General features: G+C 41.3%; 1 protein-coding gene across 2 annotated transcripts in view; it reads left to right on the forward strand.

The window, feature by feature from the left end:
• The window catches only part of DDR2 (discoidin domain receptor tyrosine kinase 2), a 151,547-nt gene that overhangs the window by 103,575 nt on the left and 20,839 nt on the right, over positions 1 to 27,133 (forward strand). For both annotated transcript variants that reach the window (XM_037733652.1, XM_017515127.2), the window contains 6 exons: positions 15,447 to 15,549; positions 16,977 to 17,208; positions 17,510 to 17,657; positions 17,814 to 17,919; positions 21,946 to 22,129; positions 23,253 to 23,496. In XM_037733652.1, the coding sequence (XP_037589580.1) occupies positions 15,447 to 15,549; positions 16,977 to 17,208; positions 17,510 to 17,657; positions 17,814 to 17,919; positions 21,946 to 22,129; positions 23,253 to 23,496 (1,017 nt within the window). The remainder of the gene's footprint in view (positions 1 to 15,446; positions 15,550 to 16,976; positions 17,209 to 17,509; positions 17,658 to 17,813; positions 17,920 to 21,945; positions 22,130 to 23,252; positions 23,497 to 27,133) is intronic.

A 27,133-nucleotide genomic window follows, 5' to 3' on the forward strand; every position in this document is an offset into this window, starting at 1 on the left:
AAGTTTGCCTTCACCCTATTTTGCATTCTGAGGCCTAGATTCCTAGCTTGTAAAAGGCAGCCAGAGAGCTAAAAGTGATGCAAGAAAAAACAGAGCTTTACTTTTTTTCTGTGGTCAGTAGGGACAGAGGCCCACGGAGACCTAATCTCCTTGAGTCTAAACTTTGGGGCCAGGAGCATGATCATGGGACTGCAGGAAGAGCTTCACACAAAGTCCGTTTTCTGCACCTCTCAGTTTTCACAACCACCTGCAGAGCTCAGGTTTGCTCGGGGCTCTCATGTGGAAAGACCAAGAGTCTACAGAAGAACGACAGTGTTGGCAGGAGCAGATGAGGAGACAGGGACCCTGCTTACCGTGGAAACTTGGCACTGGGGCTGCTAGGGCTGTGCACCGCTGCTGCTTCACATAATTGCTTATTACTGTTTTGTTCTGAAAGCTGACAAGAACTCTAGGGACTTCAATTCCATAGATCAAGACATGCAATATAGAGATATGAGTATGTAAGAAACATAGATTGATACAGATACAAACTAGGAAAAATACACACACATATTTTTATATTTATATATGTGTCTGTGTATATTTATGTATATATATCTATATGTTTACATGTTACATGTTGCATGTGAACATATATATCTACATGTAAATATACCTGCATATAAATATATATAATTTTATTTTATTTTATTATTATTTTTTTTTTGAGATGGAGTTTCGCTCTTGTTACCCAGGCTGGAGTGCAATGGCGCGATCTCGGCTCACCGCAACCTCCGCCTCCTGGGTTCAGGCAATTCTCCTGCCTCAGCTTCACGAGTAGCTGGGATTACAGGCACGCGCCACCATGCCCAGCTAATTTTTTGTATTTTTAGTAGAGACGGGGTTTCACCATGTTGACCAGGATGGTCTCGATCTCTTGACCTTGTGATCCACCCGCCTCAGCCTCCCAAAGTGCTGGGATTACAGGCTTGAGCCACTGCGCCCGGCCCAAATATATTTTTATATACACAAAAATATTCCATAAATATATACATAAGGCCAGATGTGGTGGCTCATGCCTGTAATCCCAGCACTTTGGGAGGCTGAGGTGGGCAGATCACCTGAGGTTGGGAGTTCAAGACCGGCCTGACTAACATGGAGAAACCCCATCTCTACTGAAAAAAAAATTACAAAATTAGCCAGGTGTGGTAGCATGTGTTTATAATCCCAGCTCCTCAGGAGGCTGAGGCAGGAGAATTGCTTGAACCTGGGAGGCAGAGGTTGCAGTGAGCCGAGATCGCACCATTGCACTCTAGCCTGAGCAACAAGAGCAAAACTCCAATTCAAATATATATACATAAATATGTTCACATATTACCCAATTAGATCAAATCTCCAGCGCCATGCCGATTGAGATACTGAAGGTGTGAGAGTGAGCTGGAGCTGAAAGAATTTGCCAGCCCAGGTGAAAAGAAAGGGAAAGCTTTTGAGCTTAAGAAAAGGCACAGAGACACAAATAGAAAAACAAACAGGCAAGGATAATTATTATTGAGGGGTCATGAGGGCAAAGGTGGGGTTAGGATGGCACCAAAAGTAGAAAGCACATAATCTTGGGATCCTTAGTATATGACAAATGCTTTATGATCAAAGGACTTGTCTTCAGCGGGTGTTAACATAATGCTATGCCATGCTGCCTTTCCCAGGGTGCAGGTTCCTTTTGCTGTGACAGTTCAACACATTCTGGGAGTGGTACGTTCTAAAAATTAGACAAGCAATAATCCTCCCTGGGCTCTCTGTCCAGATTCTTCCCCAACTTGGTGGTTCTTGACCCTAGGGATCACGCTATAAACAGGGTGTGTATGCTGGTAGCAGGGTGTGATGACCACGCGATATGGTTACCAGACGGACTGTGACAATGGGAATCAAGAGATCTAGATTCTAGCTCCAGCTCTATCTCTATCTACTTTGTGACTTGAGGTAAATCTCTGCACCTCACTTTATAACATGGGGTCCATAAACTTTGCTGTCTGAACTGCATGGGGTTATTGTTGGGGATCAGATGAGATAATGGAAGTGAATGAGCTTTGGAAAGTTACATGCAAATATCAAAGACTGTGATTTGTTACTTTTGGAAGAGAAGAAAGTGAAAATAAACACTATGAAACAATAGTTTCTGTCAAGCAGATGATACAGGAGGAAGAAAGAGAAAAAAAGTCCATTAGTGACCATTAAGGTCCCTTGTGGTACTCAAGAGAGACTCAAGTTGCTTTTGGGGAACGGGGCTTCTAAAGGCCCTGAACTCTGGCCATCCTAACTCTAAGGGGATGCAGGGTCCTGTGCTCAGGCCAAGCATATTCATTATTATATATATACCTGCATCTACTGAAGTACAGCACCAGGGGTCCAGCCTTCTGGTGTTGGAGGGCTGGGAGAACCCATCTCCTTGTAGAGGTAGAGCAGCCCAGGGCCGCAGGAGAGGGTGAGGCCTTCATGCATGTTCCTATTACATGCACCTATTACACCTATATAGTATATATATAGCAATGAATATCTATATAGAGAGTAATATATAGTGTATATATAGTAATGAATATATAGAGAGTAATGAATATATATATATAGTAATGATTATACACACACACACACACACACACACACACACACACACACATATATATATATACATATTTTTTTTTTCCTGGGGAAAACAGTGTGATTGTTGACTTAGCTATGTACAGGCATTGCTAACTTGAGAAATGACTCGTACTGGCATGGGAGGAGCCTTCAGCATGGGCATAGGGCAAATCTACCTTGAAAGCAGGGCAGAGTGTCTTCATTCTGCGTAGCTGGTAGGATTGTCTGAATTGTTGGTCTTCCAGTGCTTCTTAAAAACTCCCATGTGTTCTCTCTTCTCAACAGGTCCTGAACTCTACTCTGTGTCTTGTCAGACTCAAAACCTCAGCTCAGCTCTTCAGAGGGCTTCTCCTTACATTCCCCCTCCACACAGCCCCAGCATTTGGCATGTGCTGAGTGAGATATACTGCATGCTCAGGGGATACCAGGTCTCCCTCAAAAGCTCTGCTGATTTTTGTCCCGTAATGACCCTCTGCTAGTGCCAAACCCAGAGTCAGCCTCCTGCCCCTGCTCCAAATGGGCAAATGGCTGAAAGTGGCTGTGGACGTTCCCTTACCTCTCCGAGATTCTCTCTTTTCTGAAGTCTTGGTCTCTGTATTCTCATTGCCTCAGAAACAGTCAGATTCCTTCAAGTAGATGATTTATGAATTTTATTTAGCTCTTCCAGTTACTCTTAGAGGGAGCACAGATTACTGCAAGCTACTCCATCCCACCTAGAAACAGAGATATTAATAAAAAGTGAATTTATACTTTCTTGACACTGTGATGCATGTTAACTACTTATGTTTTACTTTTTGACTTGACTGCTAGGAAGCTCAGAGACAAAGTTGAAATCCATCATCAGCCAGTGCTATAGAACCAAATGTAATACACTTTGTATATAATCTTCTCTCTAGCTCATCTTATTGTTCCTATTTTCTTTTTTTCGGTATCCAAATTTCTTCACTTATTTATTTATTTTTATCTCACACAACTTTGGAAGTCGATGCCAAACTTTACTGAATGAGTCAAAGTAAAAATAATGAAAAAATAAATAATACCTAACTTTACTGAACATTAGTGCTCTAAGCGCTTGACATATATTAACTCATGCATTCCTTATGGCATTCCTATAAACAAGCGCCATCATTACAGTGAAAGTGAGAGGCCGAAAGCTTAGGTAACCTTTCTAAGGTCGTAAAACCTTTGAATTGCTTAAGGAAGAATAAATGTAATATTTAAAACAAACAATTCTCTCTTCTCCTCCTAGATATCATTTATTGAGCCCCATGACATCCTATAACGTATGCTAACTTCTTTGCATACATTATGTTAAATCTCTACAACAACCTTGGCTTGGCAGGATTATTAAAGATGAAGAAACCAAAGTTCATAGAGGTTTGGTAACTGGTCGTGGGGACCCATAATTCAGAAGTGGCAGAGCTGAGTCTTAAGTATAAACTTTCCATGATTCCAAACCATGGCCTCAGTTTTGTTCTCCACTCCTGACCTTTATAGCTATCCAGTTTCCTCAGCTTACCTTCTTGCTGGGCAAAGGACCTATTATTTACTATGGAAGCTTCACTGACTTTGTTAACCAGGAAGAAGAATGCATTATCTGATCCCTATCTTAGTACCCTGAAACCCACTACAGCTTGAGGACTGCTCTCCTGGAGCTCTGCAAGAATTCTTTCTGGAAATTAGTTTGGGCTTCCAGGAAAACTGCAATCCTAAAAGTCTATTCCTAAGGGAAATTTCAATTTTTCGCAAGAGGTCTGGGTGAAATAGCCTCCACTTTACCCAGAGAATAACCATGTGGGCTGAAGAAGGAAACCCAAATAACCTTTCTTGGACCCCCTGTGGATTCCCATTGTGTCAATATTTATCTGCACAAAGGACCAGTCTGAAATAGCCTGCTCTGTGAAGCTTGTGGGAAGCAGGGCCCCAGTGATGGCTTCTTTAATTGAACTACCTTGTCCCTTCAGAAATCGGAGGAACTAGACCATGCTAGCCTGGGGTTGAAAGCAGAAAGAACCAGGGATCAGGGGACTTGAATTTCAGTCCTGGTTACCCTAGCCCTCTGTGTGAACTTGAGTAAGTCAGTTCACTTTCTGGGCCGCGGAGGTTCTGATACTTAACATGGAAACATTAGAGGGATTGGCTTCTTACATTGGCTTCTGGGCTCCAAAGTTTTATGATTACAGATGTCCCTTTAGACTATAGGCTGGCTTGGGACCCCATACCCCAATAATGCTCCCCAGTCAGTCTTGTCTGGGCCCAGAGAGGCCCAGGTGTCAGATCTCTGCACTTCAGGCCTCATGTGGGCCATGTGTGTGTTTTCCTGGAAGCTGCATATAGGACACTCATTGACGGGGAGCCCGTGGTCTGGAGCTAGTAGTGAGATGGTAAATATCATGGAACAAGCAGCCCTTTCAGGCTCTCAGCTTTGGCAGGATAGTATGAAAAATAATTCTTGGGAAGCTGGGGACTGGTGGCAGCTGCTTCTCCTCAGCCTGCCTGCCAGGCCCTACCAGAGCTTGGAGGGCTGGAGCTCCCTGCTGGGACGCAGCCTTTGCTGGTAGTTTTCCACTCTGGGAAACTGGAAAAGTGAATTGGCTTCTCTGTCTGGGAGACTGGTGGGTAGCGGAAGCATCGGAAAACCACTAAGACAACTCAGCAGGAAAAACCAGGAGACACTTATTTGCTGCAGGGTCTCTTGCTTCCCTTGCTATTCCCTGCTTTTACTTGCTTCTTTACAGTTCATAATGGAACAAAAACAGACTGGTGGGATTGGATGAACGAGGAAGTGGACTTGGGGGGAAAGCAAAGAGACCTGACATTTAGGGCTTGGGCCAACTTGGCAGTTCTGAGTCTTCACTATTGGCTGAGATCCCTTCCACAGAAGGAGTTTACCCAAAATAGGCACATTCAATGGGAAAACCACACTGGTACGGCTGAGAAGTGCCACGTTGGTTGCCCTGGGCTTCTTCTGGTTCCAGATACTCAGTAGGATGAGAAAGGTCATCCAAGATCATCTTGTCCATTTTCCGGTGCCCTTTCTCTGAGGCCCTTGGGAATACTGAATCACCCAGAAACTTTGCCTATTTTCTTAATGCAACGATTACTGATTTACTAAGGTCTTATCTCTGAATTTTCTATCCTCATTCTCATATTCCTTTGTCCCAGTTTCTAGACCTCCATCCTAACCTTCATCGTCTGAAGATGGTGTGCAATACTTGTAGACCTCTCTGCCTTTTCATCTACGTATTTACCAGATGTGTGTTGAGCATCTCATAGGTGCTGTGTGTTGGCAGATACTGACAGGGAAGAGGAAGAATCTGGCATGATGACTGTTCTCAAAATTCCTCACAATTTCAACAAGGAGGTAAACAAGCACAAGAGAAACAAAATCTTCATTGAAGGGTGTTACTTAAAAGAGCCCCCCTACACACCGTCATCATTTTTATCCCCATACCATGTTTTAGTATTTTCCATAGCTTCATCACACTATCTGTGTTTTTTTTTTCCTTGAGACTGTCATCTTGAAGCTTCGTTGCAGTATCTGAATAGAAAGAGCCGGTAATAGCTATTGTCAAATACATAATCGGTTTGTGTCTGTTTGATTATGAAAAATCAATTGTCTTTTGTCTGTCTCCCTTACCAGAATGTAAGAGCCATGAGATAAATTATTTTGTCTGTCTTTCTTACTCCTGTATCTTCAGAAGAATACCTGACACGCAGCAAAAACTTTGGTTTTTGGTTAGGGAAAGACAGATCGCAATAATATATGTCATGACTCAGACTTACAAGGAATTTTTCCTGTATCTGCTGTCTGCTAAAACACCATTAGTCAAGGCTACCCTTGACCACATTCCCAGGACTTTGTTTTTAAGCCTTGTAATGATGAACAACAGAAAACTATTTATCACTTTTCAACAGACATTTATTTAGCACATGGTTAATGCTAGACACCCTACTAGAAATCAGAAATACAACAGAGGAAGATAAACATGACCCTTGCCCTCATAACACATACTGTTTAGTGGGCAGACCAAAATTAAACAGTTATTTACATTACCAGTGTAAAAAGTGCTATGAACGAAAACCAGTGTGTTATAAGAGCATATAAGAGATTCCTAACTTGGCTGGGGTACTGGGGGAATTCCTTGGGGGAGTGACTGGCTGACAGCTGGAGGATGAGCAGGAGCTAGTGGGTGAAGGAGAGAAGAGGCACCTCCCAGGTAAAGGAAGCATCATGCACAGAGACCTTGAGGCTGGAAGATACTTTGTGCATTCAGGAACTGAAATAAGGTCAGCGTGCTTGGTAGAAAGCAAAAATCAGGGAGTAGCCAGAGGTGAGGCCAGAGAGTACACTGAGATCCGATCATGCGGACCTCAGGGGTCATGTTTTTTTAAGAGGAATGGAAACCTGTTAGAAGGTTCATGACAGAATAAAGTTTTAGGAAGTGGATTTGGGCTGTTTTGTGGAGAGGGGATGATACAGGAATGACAAGAGCTAGAAGGCATTACAGTGGCTCAGATGGGAGGTTGTGGGAGTGGCGCACTGCTTGGGAAGAAGAGAGAAGGAGAGAAACAGTTGGACTCAACTGCAGGAGGTAGGACTTGTAGAGCTGACTGATGGACCGCATGATTCTCAAGGCTGAGTTTACTTCTCATCCCTTGACTGCCTCCTGTCGAGAGTAACACTTACCATTCCTGAACTCTTCCTCTCCAAGAATTCGATGTTGGTCTCCAGGTAGAGGTTGACTCAGGGAGAGCCTTTCCAATTCTCATTAATGTCATTGCCACTCTGCTGTCCACCACACAGTTGACTTAAACCTTCTGTATGCTGGAAAAGCTGGAGGAAATGAGGAGGAGGTCGGCGCTGACAGGTGTAACAAGTTACTTACATGAAATGAAGCCTCATGGCATCCCCTACTTCCTCTAGTTCTCAAGCTTGAGTGTGCATCAGCGTCACCTGCAGGAGTGGTTACAACACGACTTGCTGCCCTCTCCCAGCAACCCCATCAGAGTTTCTGATTCAATAGATCAAATGGGGACTGAGAATTAGCATTGCTGATGAGTTCCCAGGTGGTGCTGATGCTGCTGGTCTGGGAAGCACACTTTGAGGATCACAGCTCTAGACGGTAACTGAAATGCAATCACAGTAGTAGATCAAAGAGCCTTCAGGAAGGAAACTGGCACACCTTTAACACCACATAGCAGAGTATCCTATGTGAATCCACCCCCACCCTCCCGTCCCACACACTTCACATCTCTTTTGCTTCATTTTTCTCATCTGTTAAATAGGGAAATTCCTGAATGGGTTCAGTTAGGACACAAAATATGAAGGGTTTCTGTGCCTAGGAAATATAATTCAACTGAAATGTGTCATAAAGGCAGCTGTAGCAGCAGCAGCTCTGATAAAACTTCTTAGTTGCCATTCTCAGAATGAGCAGTACCTCGGAAGGGACGTTATTTGCGACAGTATCATGATTCACCCCATGCAACCCTCATTCCCCATTTCTGGTTTACTTTAGATGTTCCAAGAAGCAGAGGCTCTCGTTGTATTCATGGCCTAGTGTCTAGAGGTGCATGCTAGCAAGGGATGAAGGCCAAGTAGGACTGTTAATGTGGCTTTCTCTGGTGCCCAACATGGCCCCAGGCTGAAGGGACCTGGGAGCAGTGGCTCCAGAGCCTGGCTACGCAGCACAGTCACCTGTGGACTATGAAGAAATGCAGGCTCCTGGGCTCAGCTTCAGATATACCAAAGCTAAATCTCTAAGAGGAGGGTCACAAATGTATTCTAAAACCTCTCCAGGCTTTTCTAAAGCTATTGGTTCATGGACTGGCTTTTGGGAACCACTGCCTTACAGAAAGCCTAATAGAACCCCCTTGCTTTCCACATGAAGAAATAGACCCAAAGAGAGCCAGAAGCTTGCTCAGATCCCATATGGTGTAAGTGGTAGAACTGGGAGTGGATGTGAAGTCTTGATTTTCAGGGGTTGTGTGCTCAGTGGGATTACAGGCTTTAGAGCCAGGTTCTAAGGTGAGTTAGTATTTATTCCATGAATGGCCTTTTGTAGTTAAAACTTACCTTAGAATGTGTGATTAGTGGGAAACATGAAATATTGGGTGGAAAATACTTATATTGTCTGACACTTGATAAATGCTTTTAAATAGATGTTATTATTACTGCGTTTCGCTGAAGTTAAGAAACTCATGACTCTAAGACGCGCCATTACTTTATGTGCCTCTAAGAAAGAAAAAAAAACTACTGCCAGTTCAACTGTGACACTATATGCTTGTGAATTGCATCTAGATTTCAGAGATAGTAATACGTGAAAAAATGGGCAGTGTGGTATTTCACTTCTCTTTTCTCAACTTTATGAAGATTCTTGCTTTACTGAATTAGACAGTTACCAGTACATGAAAATTCCTGAAGGAGAAGCACACTTAGTGTGTTTGGGGAACAACAAGGAGGCCATTATGACTGATGGGGAAAGTGGGGTAGGGACAAGGTCCAAGACAGCCAGGGGGCATCTGATTCCATGTCTTCACTATTGTGAATAGCGTGAACAAAAGAGTTTCATGATCTGATTTACATTTTTTATGGCTACATAGTATTCCATGCTGTATATGTACCATATTTTCTTTTCTTTCTTTCTTTCTTTTTTTTTTTTTTNTTTTTTGACATGGAGTCTCACTCTGTCACCCAGGCAGAAGTGCAGTGGCATGATCTTGGCTCGCTGCAACCTCTGCCTCCCAGGTTCAAGAAATTTTCCTTCTTCAGCCTCCTGAGCAGCTGGGATTACAGGGGCTCACCGCCATTCCTGGCTAATTTTTGTATTTTTAATGGAGACAGGTTGGCCAGGCTGATCTCAAACTCCTGATCTCAAGTGATCTGCCCACCTCAGCCTCCCAACATGCTGAGATTATAGGCGTGAGCCACCATGCCTGTCCCACATTTTCTTGATCCAATCCACTGTTGATGGGCACCTAGACTGATTTAATGTCTTTGCTATTCTGAATAATGTGAGCAGAAGAGTTTCATGATCTGACTTACATTTTAAAAGATACATAGGAAAAAGTGGACAAAGGGAGCCCAGTTAGGAAATTATTGTACTATTCCGGTCAGTGGAAGATAGTGAATGAGCTTATAATGGTAGTAAAATATGTGGGAAGATTTTACTACCTACCCTAAAAATATTCCCATATCCTAGGGAATATTTTTAGGGTAGCCAGTAGAATCTTCTATCAGCTGATGGACTGGATACAGGGTATTGAAAGAATCAAGGATGGCCTCACGACTTTTGGCTTGAGTCATTGAAAGAATGGAGCCTGGTTAAAAAAAAAAAAAAAGACTGGAAGATGAGCTTTGGAGGGAGTTTGCATTTTACTCAATGTTAACTTGACTCCTTATTTACATGTATCTCTAAAGTTTACTTCATTTTTTCAATAAATATTTTTGAACACTTGTTTTGTCCCCAGCGTTCACTGAGAAATAAAAATGAAAAGGATACAGTGCTTTTCCTCCTCAAAATTTTGCCACCTGCAGGGGAGATAGGACTCTCATACAGGGTACATTTTATATGTATATATTGCTGGCTATATACATACACATTATATATATAAGGTATATACACACACACACACTCTTACCCAGGTGAGCATCCCAAATCCACAAATCCAAAATCCAAAATGATCCAATGAGCATTTCCTTCGAGTGTCATACTGGTGTTAAAAAAGTATCAGATTTTGGAGCTTTTTGGATTTGAGATGCTCAGCCTGTACATATTTTGAGAGTAATGGTGGGTATCCTGCCTACCACATAGGGTTATTTTAAGGGTAAACAGAGGTAAGCCATGGGACGCCACATTGCAAATTGTTAAGAATTCTATTATCAGTGTCAAGATGGCAATCAGGGACACTATGATATGGACTAAAGCCAAAAGATCCAGGATTGCCTGCCTTGGACAGCTAGATCTTCTCCCCAGGAAGTACCTGAGGGAGATGTATACACAGGTGACAGTGACAAAGGGTAAGTAAAGCTCTACATTATTAGTAGCTGGGCTTGGGTCCTAAATGCCAGTGTGAGTGTTCTGATGAACTGACCTGGGCATGTAGCCCAGGCTAAAGGCCTCCAGAAGCCTCTCTTTGTTCATTAAGTCACTGGTGCCAAGGACTAAAACACTTAGCACACTCAACAACATGTAAGATCAGTGTTGAGGAGGGGTCAGAGCAGACTCCTGAGAGGGCCATTTTCTGTGTGTGATTTTCAAAAAGTACATTGATCTCATCCATTGGAAATTTTGGCCCCATTAGCATCCTGTGTTAGTATTTCCTCACCCTTACTCTTCTCTTCAATTTCACTTCTCAGAAGGTGGAATCTGAGAATTTGTTGCTTCATCCCCAAACAATTCAGATTTGCCCTTAAGAGTCAAGCACCATGATTATCTGTGGCACATATTACTAAAGAGAAATTATACTTTTGATAAGAATAGGAAAAATAATATTATATTCCTATATTCATCTCGTGATTCAAAACTGACTTGGAAATCATAGTGGATGGTGTATTAGGCTGTTCTTGCATTGCTATAAATGCATACCCAAGACTGGTCAATTTCTAAGAAAAGAGGCTTAATTGGCTCATAGTTCTGGAGGCTGCACAAGCAATGGCATTGGCATCTGCTGGCTTCTGAGGAGGCCTCAGGGGGCTTATAATCATGGCAGAAGGTGAAGTGAAAGTAGGAGCAAGAGAGAGTGGGGTGGCGGGGAAGGGATCACACTCTTAAATGACCAGATGCCCTGTGAACTTAGAGCAAGAGTTCACTTATCAGCAAGGGAATGGACCAAGCCATTCATGAAAGATCCTCCCCCATGATCCAAACACCCCCCACCAGGCACCACCTACAGCACTGAGTTTACTTTTCAGTATGAAATTTGGGTGGGGACAAATATCCAAACTGTATCAGATGGTGTATTAAAACATTTTCACACTGATGAGAAAGACATACCCAAAACTGGAAAGAAAAAGAGGTTTAATTGGACTTACAGTTCCCCCTGGCTGGGGAGGCCTCAGAATCTGGTGGAGGCGAAAGGCACTTCTTACATGGCATCAGCAAGAGAAAATGAGGGAGAAGCAAAAGCGGAAACTCTTGATAAACCCAACAGATCTCATGAGGCTTATTCACTATCATGAGAATTGCATGGGAAAGATGGGCCCCCGTGATTCAATTACCTCCCCCTAGGTCCCTCCCACAACATGTGGGAATTCTGGGAGATAAATTCAAGTTGAGACTTGGTGGGGACACAGCCAAACCATATCAGATGGTGAACAGGGAAGTGTTCCAGTGGTTATATGGCCATGTTTCTTGCCAAAACTTCTTGCGTATGATTTTGGTTAATTGCAGTTTCTGGAAGCATCAGCTAATTCTTGGTCTAGAGCCATCTTTCCCTTTCTTAGGGTGAGATAAGAATCCAGGAGCTTTCCTTGGTATGATACAGGCAGAGGGCACTCTTGTCTTCAGTTCATCATGGTTGCAGCTGTTATCCTTGTTCTCCAAGCCGTCATGTTCCTTAGGGACAGCAGTTGTGCTGTTTCTGTGTCAAGACTGGGCACTACGCTCATGTGAAACTTTTTTCCCTTGATTTTTGCTACTTCTCCAGGGCACTTCTAGGAAATGGGGCTTGGTATCTGTTAGTGCTATAATTTGCCTATCTCTGACCCCTCTAAGCTGAGGGAAGCCTCGCCTTTCTCCCTGCTACCTCTACTCCACCGTCTGGTCCCTTACTGAGGGCAGGCCTTCTAGGAAGTTCTTTGACTTTATGCAGTTTTTTATTTCTGCCCTGTAAATATAAATATGCCCTGGGATGAATGAACATAAAGCCCTGGCTATGGGTTTTGAAAATGAAAGTGAAAATACACAAATCAAAATCTTAAAAATTACCTTGCTCCAGAGATTATTTCAAAAATAGTTTTATTGAAGTACAATTGACATACAACAGACTGCACGCATTAAAAATGGACGAGTTGACCAGTTTTGACTTACATATAAACCCGTGAAATCATCACCATAATCAAGATAATGACCACATCCATCACTGCCAGAAGTTGCTTGTGTCTCTTTATCATTCCTCTGGCCACTCCTTCTTCCCCCAGGAAACCACTGATCTTTTTCTGTCACTATAGATTAACTTGTTTTTGTTTTCTAAAGTTACATGTAAATGGAAGCATACCATATGTACTTTTTTGGTTTGACTTTTTTTACTAAGCATAATTGTTTTGAAATTTATCCTTGCTGTTGTAGCATGCTTCAATAGTTCATTTTAACACTGAATAGCAAGGCATCGTCTAGGGTGGCACAAGTGAAGTGCCTGGGGTTCAAATGCACTCAGTTCTTTATGATGGTAATCATAATGATGATGACGATGATGATGATGGTGATTATAGAAACATTTAATAAGACCTGCTCTCTTAACAAGTTTTTAAGTGTAACATACAGTATCATTAAGTATAGGCACAATGTTGTACAGTGGATCTCTAGAATGTATTAATCTCGTATAACTGAAATTTATATCCCTTGAATAGGAACTCCCCATTTCCTTTTCCTCCCAACTCCTGGCAACCACCATTCTACTTTCTGTTTCTATGAGTTAGGCTATTTTTGATACCTTACGTATGTGGAATCATGCAGTATTTGTCCTTCTATGGCTGGTTTATTTCACTTAAAATTATGTCTACCAGGTTCAACCATGTGGTCACAAATGTTAGGATTTCTTTCCTTTTTAAAGTTGAATAATATTCCATTGCATGTGTAACCCACATTTTCTGTATCCACTTATCTGTTGATGGTCATTTGCGTTTTTTCCATGCCTCGGCTTTTGTGAATAGTGCTCCAATGAACATGGAAGGGCAGATATCTCTTCAAGATGCTGATTTAGATAATCTTGGGTGTATACCAGAAGTGGGACTGCTGGAGCATATGGTATTTCTATTTTTAATTTTTTGAGGAGGCTCCATTCTGTTTTCTATAGTGACTGCATCATTTTACATTCCCGCTAACAGTTTATAAGGCTTCCAATTGCTCTACATCCTTGCCAGTATTTGTTATCTTTCATTTTTGTTGATGATCGTCATGCTGACATGTATAAGGGGATATCTCATTATGGTTTTAAAATGCATTTCCCTAATGATTAGTGAGGTTGGACACCTTTTCATATAACGTGGCCATTTGTATGTCTTCTTCAAAGAAGACTGTTTCCTTTGCTGTACAGAAGTTTTTGTTGCTGTTATTCAATTGTAGTTCTACCTGTTTTTGCTTTTTTTGCTTATGTGTTTGGTGTCACTTCCAGGAAGTCACTGCCTACCCCAATGTCATTAAGCTTTTACCCTGTATCTTCTTCCAGGGGTTTTATGGTTTTAGATATCATGTTTAAATCTCTAATCCATTTTGAGTTGATTTTTGGGTACAATGTATAAGAGTTTAATTTTCTTATCTTCCATATGGATATCCAGTTTTCCCAACACCATTTATTGATAACTTTTTTGCCCATTGTATATTTTTGACACTCTTGTTGACCTGTGTGGGTGACTTCCAGGCTCTCTATTCTGTTCTATTGATCTATATGTCTGTTTTTTCAGGTACCATACTGTTTTAAGTAACTTTCTAAAATATTTTGAAATTAGAATGTGTGATACTTCTGATTGTGTTCTTCTTTTTCAAGATTACTTAGACTATTTTGAAACTTTTTATGGCACTATATAAATTTTAGGATTTAAAATAATTTCTGTAACAAATGCCATTTGGGATTTTGAAACACAGTCAGCTCTCAATCTGTTTCAATTATTCTTTTTTTTTTTCTTTCTCACAGTGGGTTTTATTTTTCTGCTTTTTCACATGCCTGATAATTTTTTATAGCATGGGACATACTTACACTTCAAAACTTTTTGTTGCTTATCTGAAATTCAAATTTAACCAAGTATACCATATTTTATCTGGCAGCCCAATGTCCGAAGAACTCTAGCTTCCTTTACTTCCGTGGACTCTCATTTTTGTCTCCTCAACTTTGCAAATTCTCCAGACTCTGCCTGAGCTCTCATTCATTATATTGTATCCTGAACACACTCTCATGCCAGTAAGCTGAGGCCACCATAGGGCTCGACGTTCTTGTTTCCTGACTCTCAGATTGTTGTTCTTTGTTTTTAGATGCTCATTATCTTAAAACATAATTTTTCGTATACTTTGTCCTTTTTGGTTGTTTCACGCTGGAGAGTAAACCTGGTCTCTGTTACTCTGTCTTTGGTTGAAAGTAGAAGTCTGTATCCAGAAGTCGCTGTTTTTAGCCAGGAGCCAGAACATGGCTCTAAATGGGGCAAAAAATGTATGTTTGATCCCTTCATTTGCTTTATAGTTTTCACGCAATTAAATACTTAAAAACTAATTCTTTGGATCATAAGGGTGCCTGGTGATTATGAGGGTTCCTCACTACTGCTGGGAAATTGATTAGAAGTGCACATCTGCTAATAAGGGAATGGGATGGGCCACTGGGGTTATTAACAAGTACAATGCATAAATTGGCACACTATATTATATTACACTAATTGTCAGAGTTTGAACCAAAACATAGATTTGGCTAGGGGTCAAATCTTGGAGGCCCAAATTGTATTTGGAGTCAAGGCCAGGAAGACAAGTCTGATAGTCAGGGTGGTCAAACTGGGGCCATAGGGGGATTTAGGAAGATGTAAATTCTCTTATTCCTTGTTCAATATTCAGTGACATTCTTCCTAGGGGACTCTGGAAATAAAAATAAAAGCATGTCCTCTCTCTTCTCTTTGGTTTTTCTTGGTCTAGCTGTATGCCGCTATCCTCTGGGCATGTCAGGAGGCCAGATTCCAGATGAGGACATCACAGCTTCCAGTCAGTGGTCAGAGTCCACAGCTGCCAAATATGGAAGGTGAGGATGGCTACTTCAAGACAGCTCATGTTCTGGGGTTGGACAGATTTCCTGGGCACAGATTCCTGACCCAAGGGGCTGGGGAAGGGAAGGTGGTGTCATTGGCAGGAGCTGTTGAGAATGAAGGATGGACAGCAAGTGGGCCTGTCCTGCTCTCTGTGTTTTCAGGGAGAGAGTTCAGGGCTTAGCCACATGTACTGTCTGGCAGCCCCATCTCAACCACAGAAGCCCCAGGGCCATATCAGCCACAATGAATGGGTTCATTGATAGGAAGTGGATTTACTTTACCTGACTTTCTCACTATGAGCTGCTGCAGGATGCGGGCAACAGTGGCAGCTATGGGAGGGTGCAGATTATGTAGGACACTGGGAGTTAGCGTCCACTCCTCTTCTCAGGGGGTCTATGAAACATCACTCACTGCAAAGCATCAAGGGCTTAACTAGGCATTGAGGCCTCCAACAAGGAGGCCTCCCTCTCTCAAGGATCTCTCACATGGAAGGGCCATCCTTACCCATAGACAGAGTGTGGCAGTTTCCTGGGGTGATTGATTCAGGGGTCTTCTACATCAATAAACTCCCTACTGCTCTACTGGTTGGACCCAACACTCTTTCTCGAATCTAATTATTTTGGTATGAAGTATCGGTTTTATTGAAATGGAAGTACCCATAAGAAAAGCAATCCTGACGAACCTTCCCCATAATTTCTTAGTATATGAAAGACTTGAGTGATGGTTGGTGGAATTGAAAGGGAGTGACAAATGAATGGGTGATATCTGTGGGAAAAAGAACATTCTAGGGGAGAGAAAGTGGTAGGAGGTTCTCAGAATAAACTTTATAATAATTTCACAATTTTGCTCAGGCTGGAGGTAATAAAATGAAACCAGATTATTTACTACATCCTTGACATGCTCTTCACCCTCATCCCCCCCATGTGTTTTTATGGCTCCTGGCTGGTCTGCGATGCCCATCCTGCTGCATTGCATAACCCACACTGGAGACCCTACTATCCCTCCTCCCTACTGCCATAACTTGATGTCCAAGCAAAGGGTGGCTAGCTTTGTTAGACTGAGTTTGAATGTGGGAAGGGAGATATGAAATAACTTATGGGGGAACAGAGGGTAGGAAGAGTTTTATTTCTCTTTGGACCTCTAAATCAGGATGGAGAATGAAGGCTACACATGATCTGAAGGCCTCTAGCTCACTGGTGGGGACTGTCTCTCAGGGTTTCTTGGTACTCCAGGGAAAGGGATCTGACCACAAATGGGCACTGCGGTGGCAGTGAAAACTGTGGCGATAACCTGAAAAGTTTATAAGAACTGGGCAGTCTGCTCTCTCCCCTCAGTGCAGGGCAGCTGCTTGCCTATGAACCAGTAAACAGCTCTGTGGTTTCATGGTTGCTCCCTCTCTCCCCAACCCTCACCTTTCAAGGCTGGACTCAGAAGAAGGGGATGGAGCCTGGTGCCCTGAGATTCCAGTGGAACCTGATGACCTGAAGGAGTTTCTACAGATTGACTTACATACCCTCCATTTTATCACTCTGGTGGGGACCCAGGGGCGCCATGCAGGGGGTCACGGCATTGAGTTTGCCCCCATGTACAAGATCAACTACAGTCGGGATGGCACTCGCTGGATCTCTTGGCGGAACCGTCATGGGAAACAGGTAGGAAGCAGAGACATCCAGACCCTGGGATGTCCACGACCATGTTTTGACTTAGGCTAGGAGAAGAAGGGTATGGGTTGTTTGTGTGGGTATGTGTGTCCACAGACCAGGCATGCCCTTGTAAATGTATGACCCAGGGTGAGGAATGCAGGGAAGGAATATGAAGGCCATGGGTAAAGCGGAGTAGATGTATTCTGCTCCTTGAATTAAGAAGAGGAAGCCCATCGAAAGGGTGGGGAGGTGAAGAAAAGTGAACATAATTTAATACCACCTCATTACTCTTTCTCTTCTCTCTCCCCAGGTGCTGGATGGAAATAGTAACCCCTATGACATTTTCCTAAAGGACTTGGAGCCGCCTATTGTGGCCAGATTTGTCCGGTTCATTCCAGTCACTGACCACTCCATGAATGTGTGCATGAGGGTGGAGCTTTATGGCTGTGTGTGGCTAGGTAGGTCACTCGCCCAGAAAGCCTGGGTGCTCCCTGGGTGCCCAGATGGGGTCCTGCTGGACATGCTGTGCAATCTTGTACCCTTGAAACTCACATAGTTTTCTAAGGTAATGGACCTGGGTAGTAGGCACTCACTTGGCTGTGTTTCCTTTGCAGATGGCTTGGTGTCATACAATGCTCCAGCTGGGCAGCAGTTTGTACTCCCTGGGGGCTCCATCATTTATCTGAATGATTCTGTCTATGATGGAGCTGTTGGGTACAGGTAAATCCTGGGAAACTTTGATAATCAGAATGGGAAACTGGCCACTAGGAGAGCATAATATTTTATCATGTCTTGGGATCAATAATCAATCAGCCAATCAGTATTTATTTAGTTCCTGTACAAGGCATTTGGAGATAATTTAGGTGAAGGAATATACACGACCTTTATTTCCAGGGAACTTAAAACCTAGTTTGGGAAGACAAGTTAATTACCAAGAAAACAATCAATTACACAAAGCAAGGGCTAGAGTTTGTGATATGACTCTAAGTGTAATAGCCATATTTTTGACCCTCAAAACAGGACATGTGGTTTGACACAAATATTGGCCTACTTATGGAAACAAAGGGCCAGAGAGTTGAAGTAATGATACTCTGGGCAGGTCAAAAAATCAGAAAGAATAGACCTTATAAATATAAATGCTTTGAAAATTGTAAAAAGGGGACTAGTAAGGCTTGCAACAGACAAGGAAAATTTCTAGGGCAAGATGAGAATTGTAGCAGAGGAAGGTAGGTAGAAGGCAGCAGAAGAAAGGAAGGAGGGCTGAAGGCAAGACTGGCCTGACTACAGTAGAAGGTGGAGCTGAGAAGAACAGAGTGGAACAATGCGTAAGCCTGAAGTGGATCGATGGATGGCCATGGCGAAGAAGTGTAACCAGATACAGTTGGAACTTAGGGATGGATAAGGGATGCTCCCACTTATCCCATTTTGCTTGAAGACTTCAAGCCTTGCCATTCTTCTATCCCATGCTAACACTTTTCTAAGCTTGGTCTGTATCTGCAAAATGAGCCTGGGAGAAAAGTCAGACCACGGTGAAGACCAGACCAGATGATGGAGGTTGACAGGAGTCAAGAGGAGATACTAGTGAGGCTCAGGAAGGGAGTGTGGAATTACAGCCTTACATTGGCTTCAATGTGGAGAATGAACTATTGCCCTCTAGCTGCCATCTCCTGGGTGAAGGCCTGATTCATCCACTTTTCTACTCCTAGTCACTTCCTTTCCATCTTCTTAGTCACTGTTCGTTCCTGTTTGTTTCAACTGTCTTGGCATAATTTCACTCAGTCACACCCCAACAGGCATATATTCAAGGCATAGAGGATATCAGAGATCAATCAAATTCAGTTTAATTTAATAAGCCTTTGTCAATCAACTGTTACTAAATACAAGGAGTTTGGCCAGGCATGTTAGGTATTCAAAGGTAATGAAGTCACCGATACTACCTTTAAAGAGCTCACAATTGGAAGTAGGGGCTAAAACAGAATGTAAGTTACTATGATTCAAGTGTATGAGCAAGAGATAGCCTATGATTGCATTGAGATTCAAAGGAAAAAGTAAACTGTAGTAGGAAAGCACACAAATGGGGATGAAAACATCTGGATTTTATATAATAAAAGTTACTTCTGTTTGCTGGGATTAAAATGTGTATGAAAAGCATTTCATAAGATAAATTGATGTACGCATGTAAGCTGTTATCTGATTAACGTTTTTCTGACTGAAGGACCAGTAAAGATATGGTAGAACAGATAAATCTGAATTGGGTCTTAAAGGATGGGTAGAATTTTCACAGGTACAGAACCTTGAAATGGAATTCTGGCAGAGGGAATAGCATGAGGTAAAAAGCATCATGGTTGTAAAGTTTAGGGGACTATCTGGAAGAAATCAACGGTTGATTTAACCATGGACCATTATTTATGTGGCAAAGTAGTATAGGAGAAGTGTTAACAAAGAGAATTATGCCATATTTTGAAGGAACCTGAAGTCAAGGCCAAAAGGAGCAAGAAAAGGAGGAAGAGGAAGAGGAGAAGTTGCTATTCTTGCTCTTTATAAACATTTATCATTAACGTAATGAGTCATTGAAGACTTTTAAAGCTGGGGAAGGACAGGATTTGGAACCGTGCTTTAGACATTAATCAAGCAGCATGCACAGGTTAGATTTGAATGGAATGAGGAGGTGATGAGGAACATTTTAAAACTCTGAGTTCTGTCAAGTAAAAAGAATTAATGACCGAGGCCATAACTGTGACTGTTATGAGGAAATGAGGAAAATAGACTCATTTGGGCAACATTTGCAATCTGATTGGATGTATGGGGTATAGAGTAGGGTGTGAAAAAGAGTTAGATGAAGCCTGACAGTCTAAGTGACTGAAACAATGGGGCTGACGTTTATTCATTCAACAAATATATTTTGCGTGCTTAGTATGCACCAAGCACTTTCAGTTACTATGAAAGAGAAGTATAATTTATAGAAAAGGGAAACCAACATGAAAGATTTAGTTAATAGGGGAGGATGATGGATTTAGTTTGGGGTGTAAGTCTATGAGACTGACAAGACTTTCAGTAGAGAAATAAGGAAGGTAGCTGGAATTGCAGCTTTGAACTCCAGGGGAAGGATTTTTTAACATTACAAAAATTTAGATGTAATTGGCTTTCATTTAATAATTGAGGTAATAAAATATCTGGTGGAGGTGGCTAAGTGTAGAGATCCTCTCAGCCACTGTGAGATGACATTCATCAGAGTCTCAGGAAATAGTCATATTACCAAAGGTTACTGTTTTGTTTTAAAAAATTCAAGAGTAATATATACCTGCTAGTGATTTTAATAACTCTAAGATATACAAACACGGAAAATTCCTTTTCTTATCCCTTCTCCACTTGATTTAATTTTGGCCAAGGGGAAACTGAACAGGCATTTCTTTTAATTTGTGTTGCTTTTCATAAGACTTTCATGGGATTTATTTTTCTGGGGATAATTGGAAATATATTTATTGCAAGTAAACTTATATTCTCCTAGCTTTCTGATCTGTAGAGAGAAGAAAAAGATGGCAAAACCTTGGAAGGGAGATCCAGGCTCTGGTCACTGTGGATAAGGCCAGTCAAATTTTATAATTTACCAAACATTTTTTAATGAATAAATATATTTTAAAAGGCTGGCATAATCACCCTTAGTATTTTTTATTTTTATTTTTTTTTGCAATTCACAAATTTTACCTATTATTGATCTGGCTATAAACCTCAAGGGTCACACCCATTATAGCTTGAGAGTGAGTATCCCAATCTCTTTATTTGGGAGATTTGTGTCACATCTGCCAAAGTTTGAGATGCAGAGCTTGAGGAAAGAGAAGTTCCACATGATGGAGTCTTGCTCTGTCCCTCCATAAAAAGAAGGAAGGAGCCTCTTTGTGTCCTCCAAATAGTCAAATAAGTATCAATGCAGTTATATTCCATCCAGCAGTCAGTCTTCTGGCAAACTCAGCCTTTAAAACAGAGCCTTTTACTCAGAAGTCAAAAAAGGCTGCTAAGCTGGAACACAAACCTAAATCCGATACCTGGGATTCTCATGAAATCCATACATCTTACTTCCTGGGTCTAGTATCCTACAAATTTAAGTAAAAATAAATAGAAATTATGATTTACACTTAGAGATTATGTTTCCCCCCCTGTAGTTTAATATCAAATTGGGTTGCTGAATATGTAGAATGGAAGAGAGCGTGACTGGCTTCTCTGAAATTGATTCACTGAACAATGACAATATGTAGTTAAAGGAGAGTCAGCACTAAGTTCTGGAAACATTTATTTGATAATGGGGCAAGTGGTACTATGTATGGTAGTATTCATTCTCTGCATTTATCCATTTCATCATTTACTCAATGAATTAATTCATCAAATGCATTTGATAATGTTGAGTCATTATGTGAAGACATATCCAGAATATAAGAATACGCAAGGTGCAACAGATTATAGAAAGCTTTTCATATTAAATGATAAGATGTTGTTTAAAAATTTTACTACTAAAGGGGTAAGCATCAAATATTTTATAAAAGTTACTGATATGAAATTCTTAATTCTCCATTGATGTAAGATAAACTAGTCAGTACTATTATACAAATTTGATTATTTATAATCCTCCAATTCCAAGATAATAAACTCTTACAAAATCTGGATAAAGATGCTGGGTAAAAGTTCTTCCATGAATGTGTGATTAACTCAGATTTCTCTCTCCTTTCCCCACCCTTCTCTTGGCCTGAGCAGCATGACGGAAGGGCTAGGCCAGTTGACAGATGGTGTGTCTGGCCTGGATGATTTCACCCAGACCCATGAATACCACGTGTGGCCCGGCTATGACTATGTGGGCTGGCGGAACGAGAGTGCCACCAATGGCTACATTGAGATCATGTTTGAATTTGACCGCATCAGGAATTTCACTACCATGAAGGTCAGTGGAGTCGGGTGTGGTAGGACTTCTTTAAGGACGCACACATCATAGTGTTGTAGAGAAAAGGCATGCTAGAAAGAAGCCTAGGCTGATACCAGTTCAGTGACATATTCTGTTACTAACTAGCTAAATACATTTCACAAGTCACTTCTTCTCTAAGGGTGTGATTCTTCATTTGTGTGTAAGGGAGTTAGGTCAGTGAGCTCTCATTTTTTTGTTGTTGTTGTTCTAACACTAAGTGACATATTCATTAGGTACAATAACACAGTGTCCAGGGCCCACAGATTTTTTAAGGCCCCTAAAAATGCTTTAATTTCTTTTAATGTCAGGGGAAAAAATTAATTTTTAGGTTAAAGATTATATTTATCTTTTTACTAGTGCAGTTGTGTGTGTGTAGATGTGTGTGTGTGTATATATATATATATATATACACAAACATACATATGTATATATTTATACATCTATATATACACATATATATATGTGGAGTAAAGATGCTGGGTTAAAGCTCTTCCATGAATGTGTGATTAACTCATATATATATGTATGTGTGTATACATATATACATATACACACTCACACACATTTTTTTTTCTTAAAAAAATATGAAATTGTTTTGGATTGTATATTATTTCAGGTCTCTCACCTAGCCCTGTTGAAAAGAAGTAGGCTGGCTCTAAAATGTACCGAGGAGGAAGCAGATGGCAGTCTTCCTCTTACCTCAGTTCAAACTAGCTCGAATCAGGGTAGACAGCAACTGTAATTGAGACGATCATAGACTGGAGAGAGTTCAAGGCAAGGAAGGGCCTGAGAAGAGGCTGCAGTCCTCATTTAACAGATGAGGAAACTGCAGTCCAGCAACATGAAGTGAGGTGGCGAAGGGCAGACAGTGCATACAGGTAACAAGGGTTGCGGCCCAGGCTTTATGAGGCCTGACCAACTATCACTGCCACTGTGAGGTTCCTAGAAGGAAAAATCCAGAAGACTGCAGAACACCAACTATTCACCAAGGGTGGTGTTCACAAAAACAGCAGGTCTTGACTCTTACTGAGTTGGCTGGCACTGTGTCCCTGTGCAACTTAGCAGGGCCAAACTATCACTCAAATGCATCTCTCTCTACCAGGTCCACTGCAACAACATGTTTGCTAAAGGTGTGAAGATCTTTAAGGAGGTACAGTGCTACTTCCGCTCTGATGCCAATGAGTGGGAACCTAATGCCATTTCCTTCCCCCTTGTCCTGGATGACGTCAACCCCAGCGCTCGCTTTGTCACGGTGCCTCTCCACCACCGAATGGCCAGTGCCATCAAGTGCCAATACCATTTTGCTGATACCTGGATGATGTTCAGTGAGATCACCTTCCAATCAGGTAGGGAGCTCAGGTCCCCTTTGGGAAGTGGGAGCAAGGTGATGAAGGAGGAAGGCACAGACCCAGAACATCTCATTAGCAGGTCTCTGAGAGGAGTGGGATTGTACAGGTGGCTTCAGTGAAGCTGGATACAGTGAATCCTTTGTGTGGCTGGTTTTACTTGTGGAGAGGTAGGGATGAGAATGGAAGCGAACAAATATTCGTGTAACCCTTCTTAGAAAGTATTTTTTAAAAAGAGAGTATAGTACTATTTTTTCAAGAAATCTTGATTCCTTTTTGTAGGAAATGGTATTTTGATACTACAAACTGGGCTACAGGAATGCTCATTGCTAATAGGTTGTCATTGTTTCTTGGACTTTTTGGTGGAAGAAAGCAATGAAGTGAAAAAAATGTTTCATGTAACTCTTCATTATAAACTCATTGTTTTTGTAAATTTAATGATTGCAGCTATTCTTCTTCTTCTTCTTCTTTTTTTTTTTTTTTTTTTTTTTTNTTTTTTTTTTTGAGACAGAGTCTCGCTCTATTTTCCAGGCTGGAGTGCAGTTGTGCAGTCTTGGCTCACTGCAACCCTGTCTCCTGGGTTCAAGTGATTCTCCTGCGGCAGCCTCCCAAGTAGCTAGGATTACAGGTGCCTGATACTGCACCTGGCTAATTTTTCTATTTTTAGTAAAGACAGGGTTTCACCATGTTGGCCAGATTGGTCACCAACTCCTAACTTTAAGTGATCTGCCTGCCCTGGCCTCCCAAAGTGTTAGAATTACAGACATGAGCCGCTAAGCCCAGCCATTGTTCTTTTTAACACTCAAGTTGTGCTGTCTTTAACTAGAGCTTGCATTTTTAAAGGGGCTCTTTGCTCTTTGAATCTGACCCTAGAAGCCTTTGATAACTTTCTTTTTTTCTGAACAACAAAGTATTTCAAGCTCATTTTGAACATGTACTACCCCCGACATGGAATCAACCATTTCTTCAAGAAATTCTGATTCCTTTTAGTAGTAAATGGTATTTAGATACCATAAACTTGGCAATAGGTATGCTCATTGCCAATAGGTTGTCATTGTTACTTGGATTTTTCAGTGGAAGAAAGCAATGAAATATGTATTTTTAAAAATAAAAAGATTGTGAGTTCACCTTGTTACTTCCAATTCAAATTAAAGATAAGGATTTCATTTAAATTTGATTTTATACTTTCATCTCTATTATTTATGCTAAATATCATGTTTTCTAACAATGTTAGCAGCATTTTCTTCATCTTACTATTCGAAAAGCAATACCAATATTATTACTAACAACATAACTATTGAGCATTAAGATTTCTTTGCAATTCTCTTTTCTTTGTCCTGAGAATGTATCCTACTAAGAATGTGTAGTCAAAAGTACTATGTTCTAAGGTCAGTTGAGTAACATTAGGATAATTCTTTTCTGTATATAGTTATGTCACCATGTGAAATACAGTTAGGTTAATTGTATTTTGATTATTTCAACTTGTAAGTATTCATTTTAAACTCTAAACACTACTTTTGATTGAACGGTAACAGTAGCAAATAGTGACTGAAATTCCTGGAGCCAGAAACTGTGAAATCTTGAAAAGTTAAAAGGCATTTAGAACATTGTTCATACCATTAAATTTTAGATGGGGAGACAAAAGATACACAGTGCTTTAAAAAAAATGTCCAAAGTAATACGAACAATAAAGGGTCAGAAGGAGAAAGGGCACTAGAGTGGGTTTGTCATAGACAGTATCAAAGGAATGAGACTTGTACTGGGCCTGGAAGAAAAGTCCAGGTGTAAAATAACATAAGAGAGATGAAGAGACGAATTTTTTTTTTTTTTTTTTTTGAGATGGAGTTTCGCTCTTGTTACCCAGGCTGGAGTGCAGTGGCGTGATCTCGGCTCACCGCAACCTCCGCCTCCTGGGTTCAGGCAATTCTCCTGCCCCAGCCTCCTGAAAACTTTTGAGTTGTTAGCCAATCGGGTTTCAGTTTAGATTGTGAGGTCTGGCTCCAGCCAACGGAGATCAGACACAGCAGTAAGGACGACCCCAAATGCGTAAGGGAAAAATTTGTGTGTTTTCCTTTGTTGATTGTACTCNGACGGGGTTTCACCATGTTGACCAGGATGGTCTCGATCTCTTGACCTCGTGATCCACCCGCCTCGGCCTCCCAAAGTGCTGGGATTACAGGCTTGAGCCACCGCGCCTGGCCTGAAGAGACGAATTTAAAGATAAACAACACTTTGGGAGGCCAAGGCAGGAAGATTGCTTGTACTCAAGAGTTTGAGACTAGCCTGGGCAACATGGAGAAACCCTGTCTCTGCAAAAACTGCAAAAATTAGCTGGGTGTGGTGGCACATGCCTGTAGTACCAGCTAGGGAGGCTGAGGCAGGAGGATCACCTGAGCCCCAGAGGCAGAGCTTGCAGTGGGTCAAAATTGCACCACTGCACTCCAGCTTGGGTGACAGAGTGAGACCCTGTTAAAACAACACCAAAAACACCAGATAAACCAAAAGAACCCATCATTTCAGATTTGATTTTTAAAGGAAGAAAATTTCAAGATGGTTTGCCTATTAAGATGTACTGATAAGAAAATAGAGCATATTTTTAGGAAAACAGGTTTGGTGTTTAAATGCCTCTGTGCTAAGGATTTCCTCTCAGAGTAAATGGATTGATTATTTTATCTGAGTATCTACTGAGAGTAGAAATCAAGATGCTCAAAGTCAGTACCACTTATACTGTAAGTGTTAACTGGGGGACAAATAGATTCCCACCCATCCTCAGGAATTCTCCTGGCAGAGTAATTGGTACACTTATTATAGCTAATTATAGCTATGAACCATAGTTTTTGACTCCTGGGGTCTCCTGAGCTTTAAATCCAATGTCTTAATAATGTTAGTTTTCACTGGAGCCTGACAACCGAACTCAGAAAGCACATGCAGATGCCAGTTACCTCCTTATTTACATAATAATGTTAAGAAGAAAAATTAGGATACTTGGAAGAAATGTCTTTTAGAAAGGAAATACATATTCTAATTCTTGACCCCCTTGATTAGATAAATCAGAGGAAATAATTCTGGCAAAGCTGCCAACATCAATCTGGCAAATACACTTTTGTGGTTTAGTCTCAGAAGCTGCAAAATCACATTAAAGGACACTCCAATGTCAGTAAATATTGATAAAGATAAAGCTTTAATTCATAAATTGGAGGGCTAGGCCAATGAGGCATAGTGGAGACTCTTTTATAAACAACCTAATTTCCTTGAAGGGAAAAGCATCTTAACACTGTCTGTCCCTTGCCCATTTACCCACTGTATTTTCTCTATATTTTTGCTGAATTTGGGTCCTGCTGCTTATGCTTTATGATCATGTGTGGTCACAGCCCTTTGAATTGCTGTTTCTTAAACCTTTTGTACCATAGCACCTAGTATGTAATATGTGAAACAAAAATTTTATAAAGAAAAACTTGCCCTTACTATTTAGATGAAGGTGATATTTTTATTTAATGTATTTATGATTTTATTTTTTTTAGAAGGCTGATGGCAACCCACTAAATTGATCTCTCGATGTGCTAGGTCACAATATGCCTCCAGAGAAAACACTAGCTATCTGTCTTCTCCCTGGTTCTGACTCACCCTTGTTCTATAA

The sequence above is a fragment of the Cebus imitator genome, unplaced genomic scaffold (assembly GCF_001604975.1).
Source record: "Cebus imitator isolate Cc_AM_T3 unplaced genomic scaffold, Cebus_imitator-1.0 Scaffold541, whole genome shotgun sequence".
NCBI lineage: Eukaryota > Metazoa > Chordata > Mammalia > Primates > Cebidae > Cebus > Cebus imitator.